Raw genomic sequence first — 15,696 nt, forward strand, 5'->3', positions numbered from 1 at the left:
GCTATGTGAGAATGCTGTTCATCGACTACAGCTCAGCGTTTAACACCATAGTACCCTCAAAACTCGTCATCAAGCTCGAGACCCTGGGTCTCGACCCCGCCCAGTGCAACTGGGTACTGGACTTCCTGACGGGCCGCCCCCAGGTGGTGAGGGTAGGAAACAACATCTCCACCCCTCTGATCCTCAACACTGGGTCCCCAAAAGGGTGCGTTCTGAGCCCTCTCCTGTACTCCCAGTTCACCCACGACTGCGTGGCCATGCACGCCCCCAACTCAATCATTAAGTTTGCAGACAACACTTCAGTGGTAGGCTTGATTACCAACAACGACGAGACGGCCTACAAGGAGGAGGTGAGGGCCCTTGGAGTGTGGTGTCAGGAAAATAACCTCACACTCAACGTGAACAAAACAAAGGAGATGATCGTGGACTTTAGGAAACAGCAGAGGGAGCACCCCCCTATCCACATCGACGGGACAGTAGTGGAGAGGGTAGAAAGTTCTAAGTTCCTCGGCGTACACATCACAGACAAACTGAATTGGTCCACCCACACAGACAGTGTGGTGAAGAAGGCGCAGCAGTGCCTCTTCAAAATTCGGCTTGTCACGAAAAGCACTCACAAACTTTTACAGATGCACAATCGAGAGCATCCTGTCGAGCTGTATCACCGCCTGGTACGGCAGCTGCTCCGCCCACAATCATAAGGCTCTCCAGAGGGTAGTGAGGTCTGCACAACGCATCACCGGGGGCAATCTACCTGCCCTCCAGGACACCTACACCACCCGATGTCACAGGAAGGCCATAAAGATCAAGTACAACAACCCCCCCGAGCCACTGCCTGTTCACCCCGCTATCATCCAGAAGGCGAGGTCAGTACAGGTGCATCAAAGCAGGGACCGAGAGACTGAAAAACAACTTCTATCTCAAGGCCATCAGACTGTTAAACAGCCACCATTAACATTGAGTGGCTGCTGTCATACAATGTATCACTCTCCCTCTATACCTCTATACTGTCCCTGTTGGAGAAAGTGCGTACCCATAGTAAACTGAAAATATTTTTTCCCAAAATTATATATATGCATATAAAAAATATTATTGAATAGAAAACACTCTAAAGTTTCTAAAACCGTTTAAATTATGTCTGTATGTAAAGCAGAACTCTCAGGGCAGCCATTCTCCCAAACACTCTGTGAACAATAGAAAAGTTGGGTCAACTTTGACGTCATCGCCCCCCCCCCCCCCTTACCAGGTAGCTACGGATACAGGAACAGTCTCTATCTGTTCAGCGCGATGCCTGCTTTGAAATGGTGCGCTCATTGTGAGAATCCCACGAGCCCTGCACGTTTGGCGGGCGAAATTGCTCGTGTCCCTCTGAAATACATGCACTCTATTGCGCGCGGCCGATTTGGAGTACGTTCCTTTTCCAAGATCAAGCATTTGAAGCCGGTTTGTCTGTTAGCGCTGTCCTTTGTTCTACATGCTAAAAACATCATAAAGCTCGATTTTACACATCGTTTGACCAGTTTAATCGACATATAATGTGTAAATTGGAAGTTTTAATGCGCAAGAGTGCTGGACCAGAAGTAATTTTTGATGCATTTCAGCTGAAGCTGTTAGCATATGCTAATACAGGGACACACAACGTGAAACCAAACGATTTATTGGGTAAGTATGACTCCTTCTACGTCTTCTGATGGAAGAACATCAAAGGTAAGGGAATATTTATGTGGTTATTTTGGGTTTCTGTGGACTCCAAACGTAGAGGAGACATATGCTAATATCTGAGCGCCGACTCATAGTATAGCCCAGTGAACGATGTCTGTAACGTTAAAAATAAATGTAATACAGCAGTTGCATTAAGAAGAAGTGTATCTTTGTAAATATATGTAGAACATGTATATTTAATCATGTTTATTGCTTGTTATCTGATGTTATCTGTCGGAGCTAGCATCATTTCTCCGGACATTTGAGTAGCATGTTTTTTTTTTAAATGTCGTCAACCGAGATTTATGGATATAAATGGCATATTATTGAAAAAAAAAATGTACTATGTAACATGTAATATTACTGTCATCTGATGAAGATTTTCAAAAGGTTAGTGAATTATTTATTTTTTAATCCTACTTTTAAATTTAATTTTTTCTGGGACAAAATGGCCGCCGCTTGCCTTTTGTTTCGGTGGTGATCTAATATAAATATGTGCTATGTTTTCGCCGTAAAACATTTTAGAAATCTGACTTGCTGGGTAGATTAACAAGATGTTTATCTTTCATTTGAGCTATTGGACTTGTTAATGTGTGGAGGTTAAATATTTTTAGGAATATTTTTTCGCATTGTGCGTAATGCTAATGAGCTTGAGCCGTAGTCACGATCCCGGATCCGGGATGGGGAGCTCTAAGTGGCCACTTAATATAATGTTTACATATGCTACATTACTCATCTCATATGTATATACTGTACTCGATACCAACTACTGCATCTTGCCTATGCCATTCTGTACAATCACTCATTCATATATCTTTATGTACATATTCTTCATCCCTTTACACTTGTGTGTACAAGGTTGCTGTTGTGAAATTGTTAGGTTAGATTACTCGTTGGTTATTACTGCATTGTCGGAACTAGAAGCACAAGCATTTCCCTACATTCGCATTAACATCTGTTAACCATGTGTATGTGACAAATAAAATTTGATTTGATTTGGTATCTTGTATGTCTGTAAGTTAACAATGTAGTAAGGTACGGCAGAAGTTTATGCAGGAATGCTTTATAAACAAGAGCGCAATGCATCGATCTACGAGACTTCAAAGAAGGCCAGCCTACTTTCTGATACAGAATGCAGTGTGTACTGGAGTGCGCTTTGATAAACTGTGTCCAATGCCCAGGACCTCCACTTCTTTACCCGCGGGATCATCTGAGACCAGCCACTTGGACAACTGATGAAACTGTGGGTTCGCATAATGAAGAATTTCTGTACAAAATGTCAGAAACCGTCTCAGAGTGATCTTTGTCCTCACCAGGGTCTTGACCTGACTGCAGTGTGCAAATGCTCACGTATGATGGCCACTGGCACGCTGGACAGGTGTGCTCTTCACGAATGAATCCCAGTTTAAACTGTACCGAACAGATGACAGACAGTATGTATGGCAGGAACTCCCAAACTCTGTCCTCGGGACCCCAAATAGTGCACGTTTTTGTTTTTACCCTAACACTACACAGCTGATTCATATTATCAAAGATTGATGATTAGTTGATTATTTGAATCAGCTAGGGCAAAAAGCAAAACATGCACCCCTTGGGGTCCCGAGGACCGAGTTTGGGAAATCCTGGTGTATGGCGTAGAGGTCGACCGATTATGTTTTTTCATCGACGATACCGATACCAATTATTGGAGGACCAAAAAAGCCGATACCGATTAATCAACAGATTTTTATATATATATATATATATATATTTGTAATAATTACAATTACAACAATACTGAATAAACCTGTTTTAACAGGTTATTTATTTTATTTTAACTTAAAATACATCAATAAAATCAATTTAGTCTCAAATAAATAATGAAACGTTCAATTTGGTTTAAATAATGCAAAAACAAAGTGTTGGAGAAGAAAGTAAAAGTGCAATATGTGCCATTTAACCTCTTGCTCCTACTGAGACGCTTGCGTCCCACACAGAGCTCTGGAAATGCAAATGCGCTACGCTAAATGCTAATAGTATTAGTTAAAACTCAAACGTTCATTAAAATACACATGCAGGGTATTGAATTAAAGCTACACTCGTTTTGAATCCAGGCAACAAGTCAGATTTTTAAAATGCTTTTCGGCGAAAGCATGAGAAGCTATTATCTGATAGCATGTAACACCACAAAAGACCCGCAGGGGACGTAAACAAAATAATTAGCATATTCGGCGCTACACAAACCGCACAATAAAATAGAAAACATTCATTACCTTTGACCATCTTCTTTGTTGGCACTCCTAGATGTCCCATAATCACTATTGGGTCTTTTTTTCGATTAAATCGGTCCATATATAGCCTAGATATTGTTATATGTAGACTGTGTGATCAACGAAAAAAAACAGCGTTTCATAACGTAACGTCATTTTTTTAAATTCAAAAAGTCGACGATAAACTTTCACAAAACACTTCGAAATACTTTTGTAATGCAACTTTAGGTATTAGTAAACGTTAATAATCGATCAAATTAATCACAAGACGAAGTATATTCTATAGCTGTCCGTCTGGAAAAATGTCCGTGTAGAAACTCAACCAAAATATCCGGTCCTAGACCTGAAGAACTGCACTGCCTTGCATCTGTTTGACCAAGAAACAAATAGTAGGCAAATGACAAGACTCTAGACACCGTGTGGAAGCTGTAGGTACTGCAACCTCAGCCCCATTAATTGTGGTTCACCTTTATCAATGGGTTCAAGTCGCGCAGCAATATATTTTTCCATTTTCAGTGATCAGTTTTTCCTGCGCTTTCCGATGAAACGCACCTTATGTTATAAAACACCTTATGTTTTATGTTATAGCCACAGCCGTGATTTAACCAGTTTTACAAACGTCTGAGTTTTTTCTATCCACACATACTAATCATATGCATATACTATATTCCTGGCATGAGTAGCAGGGCGCTGAAATGTCGCGCGATTTTTAACAGAATGTTCGAAAAATTAGGGGGTAGAAGGAAGAGAAAGCTAACGTTTAAGTTCCTTGCTCAGAACATATGAAAGCTGGTTGTTCCTTTTAACATGAGTCTTCAATATTCCCAGGTAAGAAGTTTTAGGTTGTAGTTATTATAGGACTATTTCTCTCTATACCATTTGTATTTAATATACCTTTGACTATTGGATGTTCTAATAGGTACTTTAGTTTTGCCAGCCTAATCTCAGGAGTTGATAGGCTTGAAGTCATAAACAGCGCAATGCTTATGCGCAGCAGCGAAGAGCTGCTGGAAAATGCAGGAAAGTGCTGTTTGAATGAATGCTTACGAGCCTGCTGCTGCCTACCACCGCTCAGTCAGACTGCTCTATCAAATCATAGACTTAATTATAACATAATAACACACAGAAATACAAGCCTTAGGTCATTAATATGGTCAAATCCGGAAACTATCATTTTGGGGAAAAAAAGTTTATTCTTTCAGTGAAATACGGAACCGTTCCGTATTTTATCTAACTGGTGTCATCCCTAAGTCTAAATATTGATGTTACATTTCACCACCATCCATGTTATGTCAAAATGATGTACAATTCTGGCAAATTAATTACGGTCTTTGTTAGGAAGAAATGGTCTTCACACAGTTCGCAACGAGGCAGGCGGCCCAAACTGCTACATATTCCATGACTCTGCTTGCACAGAACGCAAGAGAAGTGACACAATTCCCATAGTTAAAAGAAATTCATCTTAGCAGGCAATATTAAGTAAATATGCAGGTTTAAAAATATATACTTGTGTATTGATTTTAAGAAAGGCATTGATGTTTATGGTTATGGGACACATTGGTGCAACGACAGCACTTTATTCGCAAATGCGCTTGTTAAATCACCCGTCTGGCAAAGTAGGCTGTGATTCAATGATAAATTAACAGGCACTGCATTGATTATATGCAACGCAGGACAAGGTAGATAAACTAGTAATATCATCAAACATGTGTAGTTAACTAGTGATTATGTTAAGATTGATTGTTTTTTCTAAGATAAGTTTAATGCTAGCTAGCACCTTACCGTGGCTCCTTGCTGCACTCGCATAACAGGTAGTCATCCTGCCACGCAGTCTCCTCGTGGAGTGCAATGTAATCGGCCATAATCGGTGTCCAAAAATACAGATTACTGATTGTTATGAAAAGTTGAAATCGGCCCTAATTAATCGGTTTGCTGATTTCAACAGAGAACCCCATGGTGGCGGTAGGGTTATAATATGGCCAGGCATAAGCTATGGACAACGAACACAATTTCATTTTATCAATGGTAATTTGAATGCACAGAGATACCGTGATGTGATCCTGAGGCCCATTGTCATACCATTCATCTGCCTCCATCACCTCATGTTTCAGCATGATAATGCATGGCCCCATGTTGCAAGTATCTGTATACAATTCCTGGAAGCTGAAAATGTCCCAGTTCTTCCATGACCTGCATGACTAGACATGTCACCCATTGAGCATGTTTCGGATGCTCTGGATCGACGTGTACGACAGCATGTTCCAGTTCCCGCCAATATCCAGCAACTTCACACAGCCATTGAAGAGGAGTGGGACAACATTCCATAGGCCACAATCAACAGCCTGATCAACTCTATACAAAGGAGATGTGTCACGCTGTGTTTGTCACAAGATGTGTCACAGTCATGTGAAATCGATAGATTAGGGCCTAATTTATTCATTTCAATTGACTGATTCCTTTATATGAACTGTAACTCAGTAAAATCTTTGAAATTGTTGCATGTTGAGTTTGTTTTTTGTTCAATGTAATTCATTATCAAGCTTTTTGAAAGATCGCTTTTTATCAATCCTGATACCCAGATATTTATAAGCGGGGACACGAGGACACCACCATGCATAAAGCATCAGATACATTTTTATGTGATTTGGAGAATCACGTATACTTGGATTGACCTGCATTAAGTACCCATTTCAGTTCAACAAAGGCTTTCTGCAAAGCAATGAAGGTAGATTGAAGCTCCGAGAGAGCCTGGTCAACCGTGGGGGCAATAGCATACAAAACCGTGTCATCTGCATTTTTTTTGCAGATAGACCAACATTTTTATATAGACAGAAAAATGTACATGACCTAAAATCAATCCCTGTGGGACGCCTTTCAGTAATATCAAGGAAACCTTTCATAAAACATTTCAGAGAATATAATTATTGGAGGTGTAAAAACCTTTGTGGAGATCGAGCACATGGGCCGCCTTCTAAACCCTGAGATAATCGTCAGATTAAAAATATGTGTCAATGACTCTGCAATCAGGGGAGCAGAAAGCTGCAGCAGGAAACGATAAAGCAAACCAGTCCAATTGATTTTTTTAAGCAAGGCGTTAAAAAGTGGAACATTGCTGAAATGAAAACAAAGATTCACTGATCTTCCATTGAGCCAACTAGACGCTGGTGGAGGGAAAAGCAGTATAATGACTGACCAGGCTAAATTAAATCACAATTTATTTGAAATAAAAAGCCTGCTGAGATAAAATGCTGATTAAAAGCATCACATATCAATATCACGCTTCAGTGCATGAACTGTTTTCCAACATTTTGACGGATCACCAGCAGAGTCTGAGATTGAACTTAAAAAAGTAGCTTGATTTAGCTTTCTTTATTGAGGAAGTACATATATTTCTCAATTGCCTGAAACACTGCCAATCTGCTACCAATTCGGTTTTCTAGCCTTGGCCCAAGCCTGATTTCTCATTATAATGAGATCTGAAAGTTCAATACAAAACCAAGGATTTGTTCTATTTTTATCTCTAAGGCGTGTTTGTCTACTAGAGATATAAAAATAAATTTAAAAAGTTCTAGAGCCAATTTGTCCTCACCTGAATCCTCAAACTCCTTGTAGAGTGTCCCCCAGGTCTCAGTGATCCTCTGTAGACTGTCCTCCATGGCTTGGATGTCCATGTAGGGACAGTTGCATTCTGGGAACTTGGTGTCACACTTGCACCAGCAATCATTGTCCTTACAGACGAAGCCCCCCTCCCCATTACAGGCAATGTAGCTTAGAGCAGCCTGGACAAAACTGTCCCTCAGGTAGTCTGGCAGGATAACCTGCAGGCCTGTAAAACAACACAACACAACCAAGATTTAGTACCACCATCAAAGTGTACAGTTATGGTACTGTATGAGAGGATAGCAATAAGTGATTTATAGTGGGTGAATTACAAGGCAGTTCAAGTGTAGTTGTTAGCCTTGGTACACTAACAATGTCAAATCAAATCAAATCAAATTTTATTGGTCACATACAGATGGTTAGTTGATGTTATTGTGAGTGTAGCAAAATGCTTATGCTTCTAGATCAGACAGTGCAGCAGTATCTAACAGGTAATATCTAACAATTTCACAACAAAACCTAATATCTAACATATTCCACAGCAAAATCTAATATACACAATCTAGTAAAGGGATGGGATAAGAATATATAAGTATAAAATATATGGATGAGCAGTGACAGAGAGTGGCTGAGATGCAATAGATAGTAAAGAATAGATAGTGAAGGATACAGTATACAGTATATATACATGAGATGAGTCATGTGAGATATGTAAACATTATTAAAGTGGCATTATTAAAGTGACTAGTGTTCCATTTATTAAAGTGGCCAATGATATTACGTCTGTAGGTAGGCAGCAGACTCTCTGTGCTGGTGGTGGCTGTTTAACAATCTGATGGCCTTGAGAAAGAAGCTGTTTTTCAATCTCTCTGTCCCAGCTTTGATGCACCTGTTCTGACCTCGCCTTCTGGATGGAAGCGGGGTGAACAGGTAGCGGCTCGAGTGATTATTGTTCTTGATGATCTTTTTTGCCTTCCTGTGACATCAGGTGTTGTAGGTGTCCTGGAGTGCAGGTAGTTTGCACCCAGTGATGCGTTGTGCAGACCACACCACCCTCTGGAGAGCCTTGCGGTTGTGGGCGGTGCAGTTGCCGACTGGACGCTCTCAATTGTGCACCTGTAAAAGTTAGTGAGGGTTTTCGGTGACAAGCCACATTTTTTCAGCCTCCTGAGGTTGAAGAGGCGCTGTTGTGTATTTTTCACCACACTGTCTGTGTGCTTGGACCATTTCAGTTTTTCGGTGATATGTACACCGAGGAACTTAAAACTTTCCACCTCCTCCACTGCTGTCCCTTTCACGTGGATAGGGGGATGCTCCCTTTGCTGTTTCCTGAAGTCCACGATCATCTCTTTTACTTTTGCTGACATTGAGTGAGAGTTCATTTTCCTGACACCAGACTCCAAGTGCCCTCACCTCCTCGTCGTCGATGGTAATCAAGCATACCACTGTGGTGTCGTCTGCAAACTTGATGATTGAGTTGGGGGCGTGCATGGCCACACAGTCGTGGGTGAACAGGGAGTACAGGGGGGGACTGAGAATGCACCATTGTGGGGCCCCAGTGTTGAAGATCAGAGGGGTAGAGATGTTGTTTCCTACCTTCACCACCTGGGGAAGTCCAGGAAGTCCAGGACCCAGTTGCACAGGACGGGGTCTCAAGCTTAATGATGAGTTTGGAGGGTACTATGGTATTGAATGCTGATCTGTAGTCAATGAACAGCATTCTTACATAGGTATTCCTCTTATCCAGATGGATAGGGAAGTGTGCAGTGTGATGACGATTGCATCGTCTGTGGAACTATTGGGGGGATAAGCAAATTGAAGTGGGTCTAGGGTGATATGATCCTTGACTAGACTCTCAATGTAAGAGCAGAACAATGATGGTCCAAACTGTATTTTATTCTCTACAAGCGTTGTCATGGGATGTGTGGATCTCTTTGAAGATGCTATTGTATGGGAATTTATGATAGGGTGTGCTAAAAACCTTAAAATGATTTCCCATGTTCTTATTTCTTAGTAACATTATGTGATAATGGTGTGCAGGATTTGCATAACAGCAATACATAATCAAAGGTCTGACATTAAAATGCAATATATGTGGTATGAATCAAAAAGAAACAGACCTTGCAAGTGGACTTTGTTTTCCGGACTCTGAACCAGAACAGAGCTGACAGAATCAAGGTTGTCATAGTTACTGCATCCGAGAGGGCCTGTCCGGGTCTCTGTTACCTGGGTAACAACAAACACACAATGCTTTGAATACACATTCCTTTTAACATCAGAGCAACGTAAGAATGACAAAAATATATTTATGCATCATGCATTTCCTTTGAATTGACATCCTGGCAATCTTACACCCACTCTCGCCCTGGATTCGTGTGCATGCTTTGCCATTCGATGATTGACATTAGTATACGTACATGAACTATTCCAAATTGAAAATGAAAAAAAATACTACAACTTCTACAGTACTTCTGTATGAGACACATAATGCCAAAAGAAACACTTCTAAGAGTGGCTGCTCTCTGCTGGGGAAAAGCAATGAAGTGGCAGGCATGTGTGTTCCCTGGTGAGATGAGTGTTCAACCATGGGTTCCTGCTTCCTGTGCTCTATGAGTCAGAGCTGAAGCCCTATTATTTACATTACACAGGCCCTTTAATGACCATCACCCACAGCTCTGAGTAGATAATGAAGCACGGCTAGCAGAGAGATGCAGAACATTGCAGTGGTAGAGCATATGTACAGTACGCCCTCTCCTCTGCTCTCTCTCTCCTTCCTTCCACCCACATACAACACTTAAAGGTCCAATGCAGTCCTTTTTATCTCAATATCAAATCATTACTGGGTAATAATTAAGTTAGTTTGATTGTTTTCAATTAAAATGGTAAAAAAATAAACAAAAATGTCTTCTTAGCAAAGAGCAATTTCTCAAGCAAGAATTTTGCTAGGGCTGTCTGGAAGTGGTCTGAGTGGGGAAGGAAAAACAGAAAACTAGCTGTTATTGGCAGAGAGGTTTGTAACTTTCTTTCTTATTGGTCAATTAACTTATTTACCGCTTGGTGATGTTTCCAAGGCAGCCAAACCTCCATCTCACCAAAATAGGCTGACATTGCAAGCGCTTTTCAAACAGCTCATACACTAAAAGGGCACTATCATCATTTTCCACGATTTCACAGTATTATTCCTACCTCATAGTGTGGAAATATAGATAAAACACAGGCAATTCATGTTTTTTACTGCACTGGGTCTTTAATTGATTACATACATTCTTTTGTTACAGGTATTCTTATGCACCCGCAGTGAAAATGGCAGCGGTGTTGTTCTTATTCTCTCGCACTCGGAAAAAAAGAGAAACATCAGAGTGGTGTTGAAGGAGAGCTTCTAACAACTCAGCCAAGGCAGGTCTTTTCTGTCGTATTGACTGAGACATCTCTCCTGACCTTTTCCCTGGCAAACCGTCTCTGCCAGACCTCATCATTCTTTCCATTCTCCCTCGCTTGCAACATGAAATCTCTTTCCAGTCCTCTTCTGTTGATAGAAAGCTCCTAATTGATTGCTATTTTTCTCTCTTTGTAGGAGAGGTACCGTGTCATCAGAGATGTGCCCAGGTCTAGCCTGTCACAGGACAGTTGGTGGGGGAGAGACGGCTAGGAAACAAGGGTCAGTCCATCAGTTACACAATCAAACACAGTCCCAAAGTGCTGAAAGAGGGAAAGACTAAGAGACCTGAAGCTAATGCTGTGTAGGGTGAAACTTCTGGAGCTTATCAATCAAACCCTGAACCAGCAAAAGATGTGTGTCTGGGAAAATGAATAGAATGTGTAAATCAGAGAGAGGGGAGACCATCTGTGTGCAATGATTTTGCCATTATTATTAACAGCACATTGTAAATCACAAATTTCCTTGATATGGGATTATACTGCTGATAAGACTGTGAGGAAATGAGGAACAATGCAGAGTTTTGAGACACTTGAATATTGAATCTATACAGAGCATTATTTGATATGCCATATGATAGCCCATATGGCACAACGTTGACTGATGAGCACGGCATTCAATTTCCTCTATGGACAGCAGCTGCTTTTCATTGCAGATATATTCTGGTATATTACTAAATGCTTAATGGCACATTATTGGCCGCCTGTATCTCTCAGCTGCTGCTGCTGGAGGGATTTCACATGGAGCACAGAGAGAGACTGTGTTCTAGTAGTCTCAGTTAAGCTTATTTTCCTTCTTCTTTGCTTCTGCTTTTCTTCATGACCACTAGGGTGAAAGGATTGATATACAGGTGTACTATCTTAATTTGATCACTGTTGTTGCAGACAAATGCTAATTGTCATTTCCACTTTTAAATGTCAGACATGATTTATCCTAACTAAAAATGCATCAACCCTTCCGAAAATGGCCATGAATTATAATTCACATTTCCGGTTGCTGCAGGATTCATTTCCAGCTGAGAAACTGGTCAAATTAAGATAGTACTGTGCATATGTAATATGTCTATGATAGCTAGATGAAGAAAAGAGGAGGAAGAGATTAGCTAAAAGGCAGTTATTTAAATTATGTGGTAACTCAGTGGCAGTTACATTTGCCCAAGACTTTAGACTGGAAATGAAAGATTGTACAGTGCCCCTGTGACAACACAGACAACAACCGATTGAGTAGCGGGGTGGAAACGTAAAAAATGCAATGCTGCCATAATGGGAACATAATGCAATACTGGGACTGTCTGAGTGGAAATAAATATGAATCCACACGGTGTTGTGAGAGCCCCACGGCTGAAAAACTTTCTCTCATTGTTCATCATTCTGCAGACACACTGCCAACCATCACATCGGTCAGGTGGGGATATCAACATCGATTTAGTTGGGGAAATTGCCAAATCATAACAAAAATGATCCCTGCCGCTCTGGTAACAGCTTGAGTCATTACTCATTATAGCAACAACCTTTTCTGAACAGAGGTAGAGAGGTAGCAGGCTGCACCGTGACCTCTTTAAGAGGGAGAAGATTTCCACAGCAAACCCCCATCACACCAGAGCACTAACAGGCGTTTCCTCTGAAATGAGCTCCCAAATTTTCCCTCCATACGGCTACAAGGGGGGGGGCAGCGGAAGCACCGGCAGCCTGATCTGCTATCCTCCTACCATCCCCTGTCCAATTCACATTCACATGGTGGAGCGGTTGGTTGTGTCTGTCCCGGCGTCACGGGGTTTGACGCCCTGTGGAAATGATGCGTGTGCTGAAGAATCCCTCCGCCGCCTCCCTCCCTCTCAGTGATTCACTCTGCTTCACTGATGAGCTGCTCAACCTCTCTGCTTCTCTGCTCTCACCTGTCACTCTCAACACATCTCTGCCTTTGAACCATTAAAGTTGGCGCTCACACAAATACCCACACTTACACACATACACACACACACACACACTTCAAAAGTGACTCCCAACAGAACAGACAAAGCAAGACTAGATACCTCTGCTGTGATAGAAATGTCCGACCTCCCACACATCCTTGTGGTTCAGGGAGTACAGAGCTTTGATAGCTGTTATTCATAGTTTGCTCCGACAAATTCAGAGAGGCCGGAAGCCACACACAGATGTGACTGTCACTATATAGCAACATGAAGGATCTGAAAGGTTCATGTTTGCTATTTTCAAAAGGGGTGTGTGCACATCCAACAACTTTACAGGTGCAGGGTTAAAAAAAAATGGCATAATAAAGAAACATAAATATTTGCACACTTTAGCTCAGCCTGACAAAATCCATCCTCTTGAAATGTTGCACTAACAGAGTGGATGTATTTATATCACTTTCCTTATTCACACAACATTGCAGTAACATACTGGTATGTCCTGTATGTCACAACATTCATCCCAACAGCTACAGTACTCAGTTCAGATGAGGTATGTCAACGCCTGGCCCTGGAAATACACCACCTACTGATCAACACTCCTGGCTCTTCACAACCTGACAAGCTGACACTTCTTACAAGGGGCATTCCAGGATCTCTAATCAGCTAACCAACTGTGCTGCTCCACTTGAACAAGTATGATTGCATGAAGTTTCAAGTTTGATGGAAGGTCAGTGTGTGTACGTGTGCGTGTGTGTTTGTGTATGTGTGTGGGTATGTGTGGGTGTGCGTTTGGGTGTTGGTTGTGCGTGTGCGTGTGTCCGGTGTGTGCTTGTGTGTGTGTGTTTGTGTGTACCTTAATGGCTGTGGATGCTATCTGGATGTGGTGCAGCTTGCGCAGGGTGCTCTCTCTGTCTATGAAGTAGGAGGCAGCCAGCTGGTGCAGAGCCTCCAGAGTTACGCTGGACGAGTTGCCAGAGCCAGAGTATTCGCTCACATCCGCCTTCTTACTCAGCTTTCTCTTGTCCACAAATATCGTTAAGGCCTCTTCCCCTGCAAACACAAGATGGCGTTACGACAATGTTTGCCGACGCTGTTTAAACAGGCTTTCTTTTCAACTGTTGGGAGAACGTTCACTGGCAAACATGGTTTTAACAGTCTATACAAATGTCAGTTGACATTAGTCAGATGGTCTCTGAACTACATATTCAACAGCTATCCAGTTTTAGAATTATGGCAATCAATAGGAATAATATAGTGTATTATTCACTGCCAGGTATTATGACTATTAACCATGTGCTATTTGATAGAATATGAACAAACATACATCCAGATTCAACCATAAAGGAGGGCATCATATCATATTATCAATGGTAGTCTGTGTTTTGTGTTCTTCTTCCTCTGCTGCAGAAAGGTGCCCTTAAATCCCTATGTAATTTATTCATTTATTTCATGAAGTCCATGTGTTCCAGAACACGGACAGGCAATCCATTTATAACCCCATTCAGCAGCCAGCAGCACATCTCTGGCTCATGGCCAAGCAACAGCTCCTCATCTTCCTCTCCTCATACAGAACTACTCTGGTTGTGTGCCAGGGCATGGAGGTTGCATCGCATCAGCCAGTGCAGCTGTGTGTGTGTGTGTGTGTGTGTGTGTGTGTGTGTGTGTGTGTGTGTGTGTGTGTGTGTGTGTGTGTGTGTGTGTGTGTGTGTGTGTGGCCACTCACAACTACGACCTTTCCAGGAGCCCGGCTGAGGTAATCGACAAGTGTTGCTTTCCAACAGGAAACCCATTCCCTTGGTTTCCTCGACATGCACAGGGCTTTGTAGCTGAAATAAGCGTCTCTCCTGTAAAGAGCAACCACCCTCACGGCGTTGTCCACATGACTATCAAAAGCACTGGGGAATGACTGTGTAGCTGAGGGTTATGCAGTACATGTACGTGTAGTGAGGTTTTTACATGGGTTTTCATTATGTAGACAAAAATCTATTGAAGAAAAGTCTTCCACTGAATTCATATAGGCTGCTATGCCAATATTGGCATAGAAGGCATGCACATGTCCTGCCCTCATTAGCTTTTTGGTGTTATTGGGACTTTACAAACACAGAAAACTGACAGATGATTAGAATACCGTACCCCTCTGTTCCAACTTTTAGGGGGATTCAAAAATATGACCCTGTATCGGTGAATAGGGGTCAACTACTACTACCTACTCCAGGGGTAAGCAACCCTGTTCCTCGAGTGCTGCACGTACTGTAGGCAGCACACCTGACCAACCTAGCTAATTGATCAGTTCAGTGATTGACTAAATTCCACAAACCTCGTCCTCCTGCGGCACTCCAGCACCAGGGTTGCCTACTCCTGACCTAATTCATCATCCCCACAGAATCCCCTGATCAAACACTATATATGGAATAGTGTGCCATTTCAGACATAGTGGTGTGTTTACCTCCCAGCGTGGCCGACAGCAGGAAGTGTGTCCCATACTTCCTGATCAGGTTGTCAGTGATGAGTTGGGTGGTGGGTCTCCGACCCAGGAGACGGATGTTACGGATGAACTCTGGTGTCAGGGGCAACGGCGACTCCAGGAAGTCTCTCCTCTCCACAGCCAGGTTGTTCACCTTCCATCTCCCAAACTCTCTGGAAAGAAGAAGACTTTAAAATGTCCTTGAAACTGTTTGGTAAATAAGGCTCACTAATCATGTGATGGTATTAATGGTTTTCTGTCTGTCTGTCTGCAGAAGAGTAGGGGAGAGGTGAGTCTACGAGGGCAGCTATCAACCGCAATGCCTCACTGCATC

The 15,696-nt window shown here is 42.1% G+C and overlaps 1 protein-coding gene across 1 annotated transcript in view; it reads right to left on the reverse strand.

Moving 5' to 3' along the window:
* Window positions 1-15,696, reverse strand: part of LOC115108560 (BMP/retinoic acid-inducible neural-specific protein 3-like) — a 38,760-nt gene that overhangs the window by 17,175 nt on the left and 5,889 nt on the right. The window contains exons 2-5 of the mRNA XM_029633052.2: window positions 15,345-15,535; window positions 13,752-13,948; window positions 9,671-9,776; window positions 7,540-7,776 (exon numbers count right to left, since the gene is read on the reverse strand). Coding sequence (XP_029488912.1) covers window positions 7,540-7,776; window positions 9,671-9,776; window positions 13,752-13,948; window positions 15,345-15,535 — 731 coding nt within the window. The remainder of the gene's footprint in view (window positions 1-7,539; window positions 7,777-9,670; window positions 9,777-13,751; window positions 13,949-15,344; window positions 15,536-15,696) is intronic.

The sequence above is a fragment of the Oncorhynchus nerka genome, linkage group LG24 (assembly GCF_034236695.1).
Source record: "Oncorhynchus nerka isolate Pitt River linkage group LG24, Oner_Uvic_2.0, whole genome shotgun sequence".
Classification (NCBI taxonomy): Eukaryota; Metazoa; Chordata; class Actinopteri; order Salmoniformes; family Salmonidae; genus Oncorhynchus; species Oncorhynchus nerka.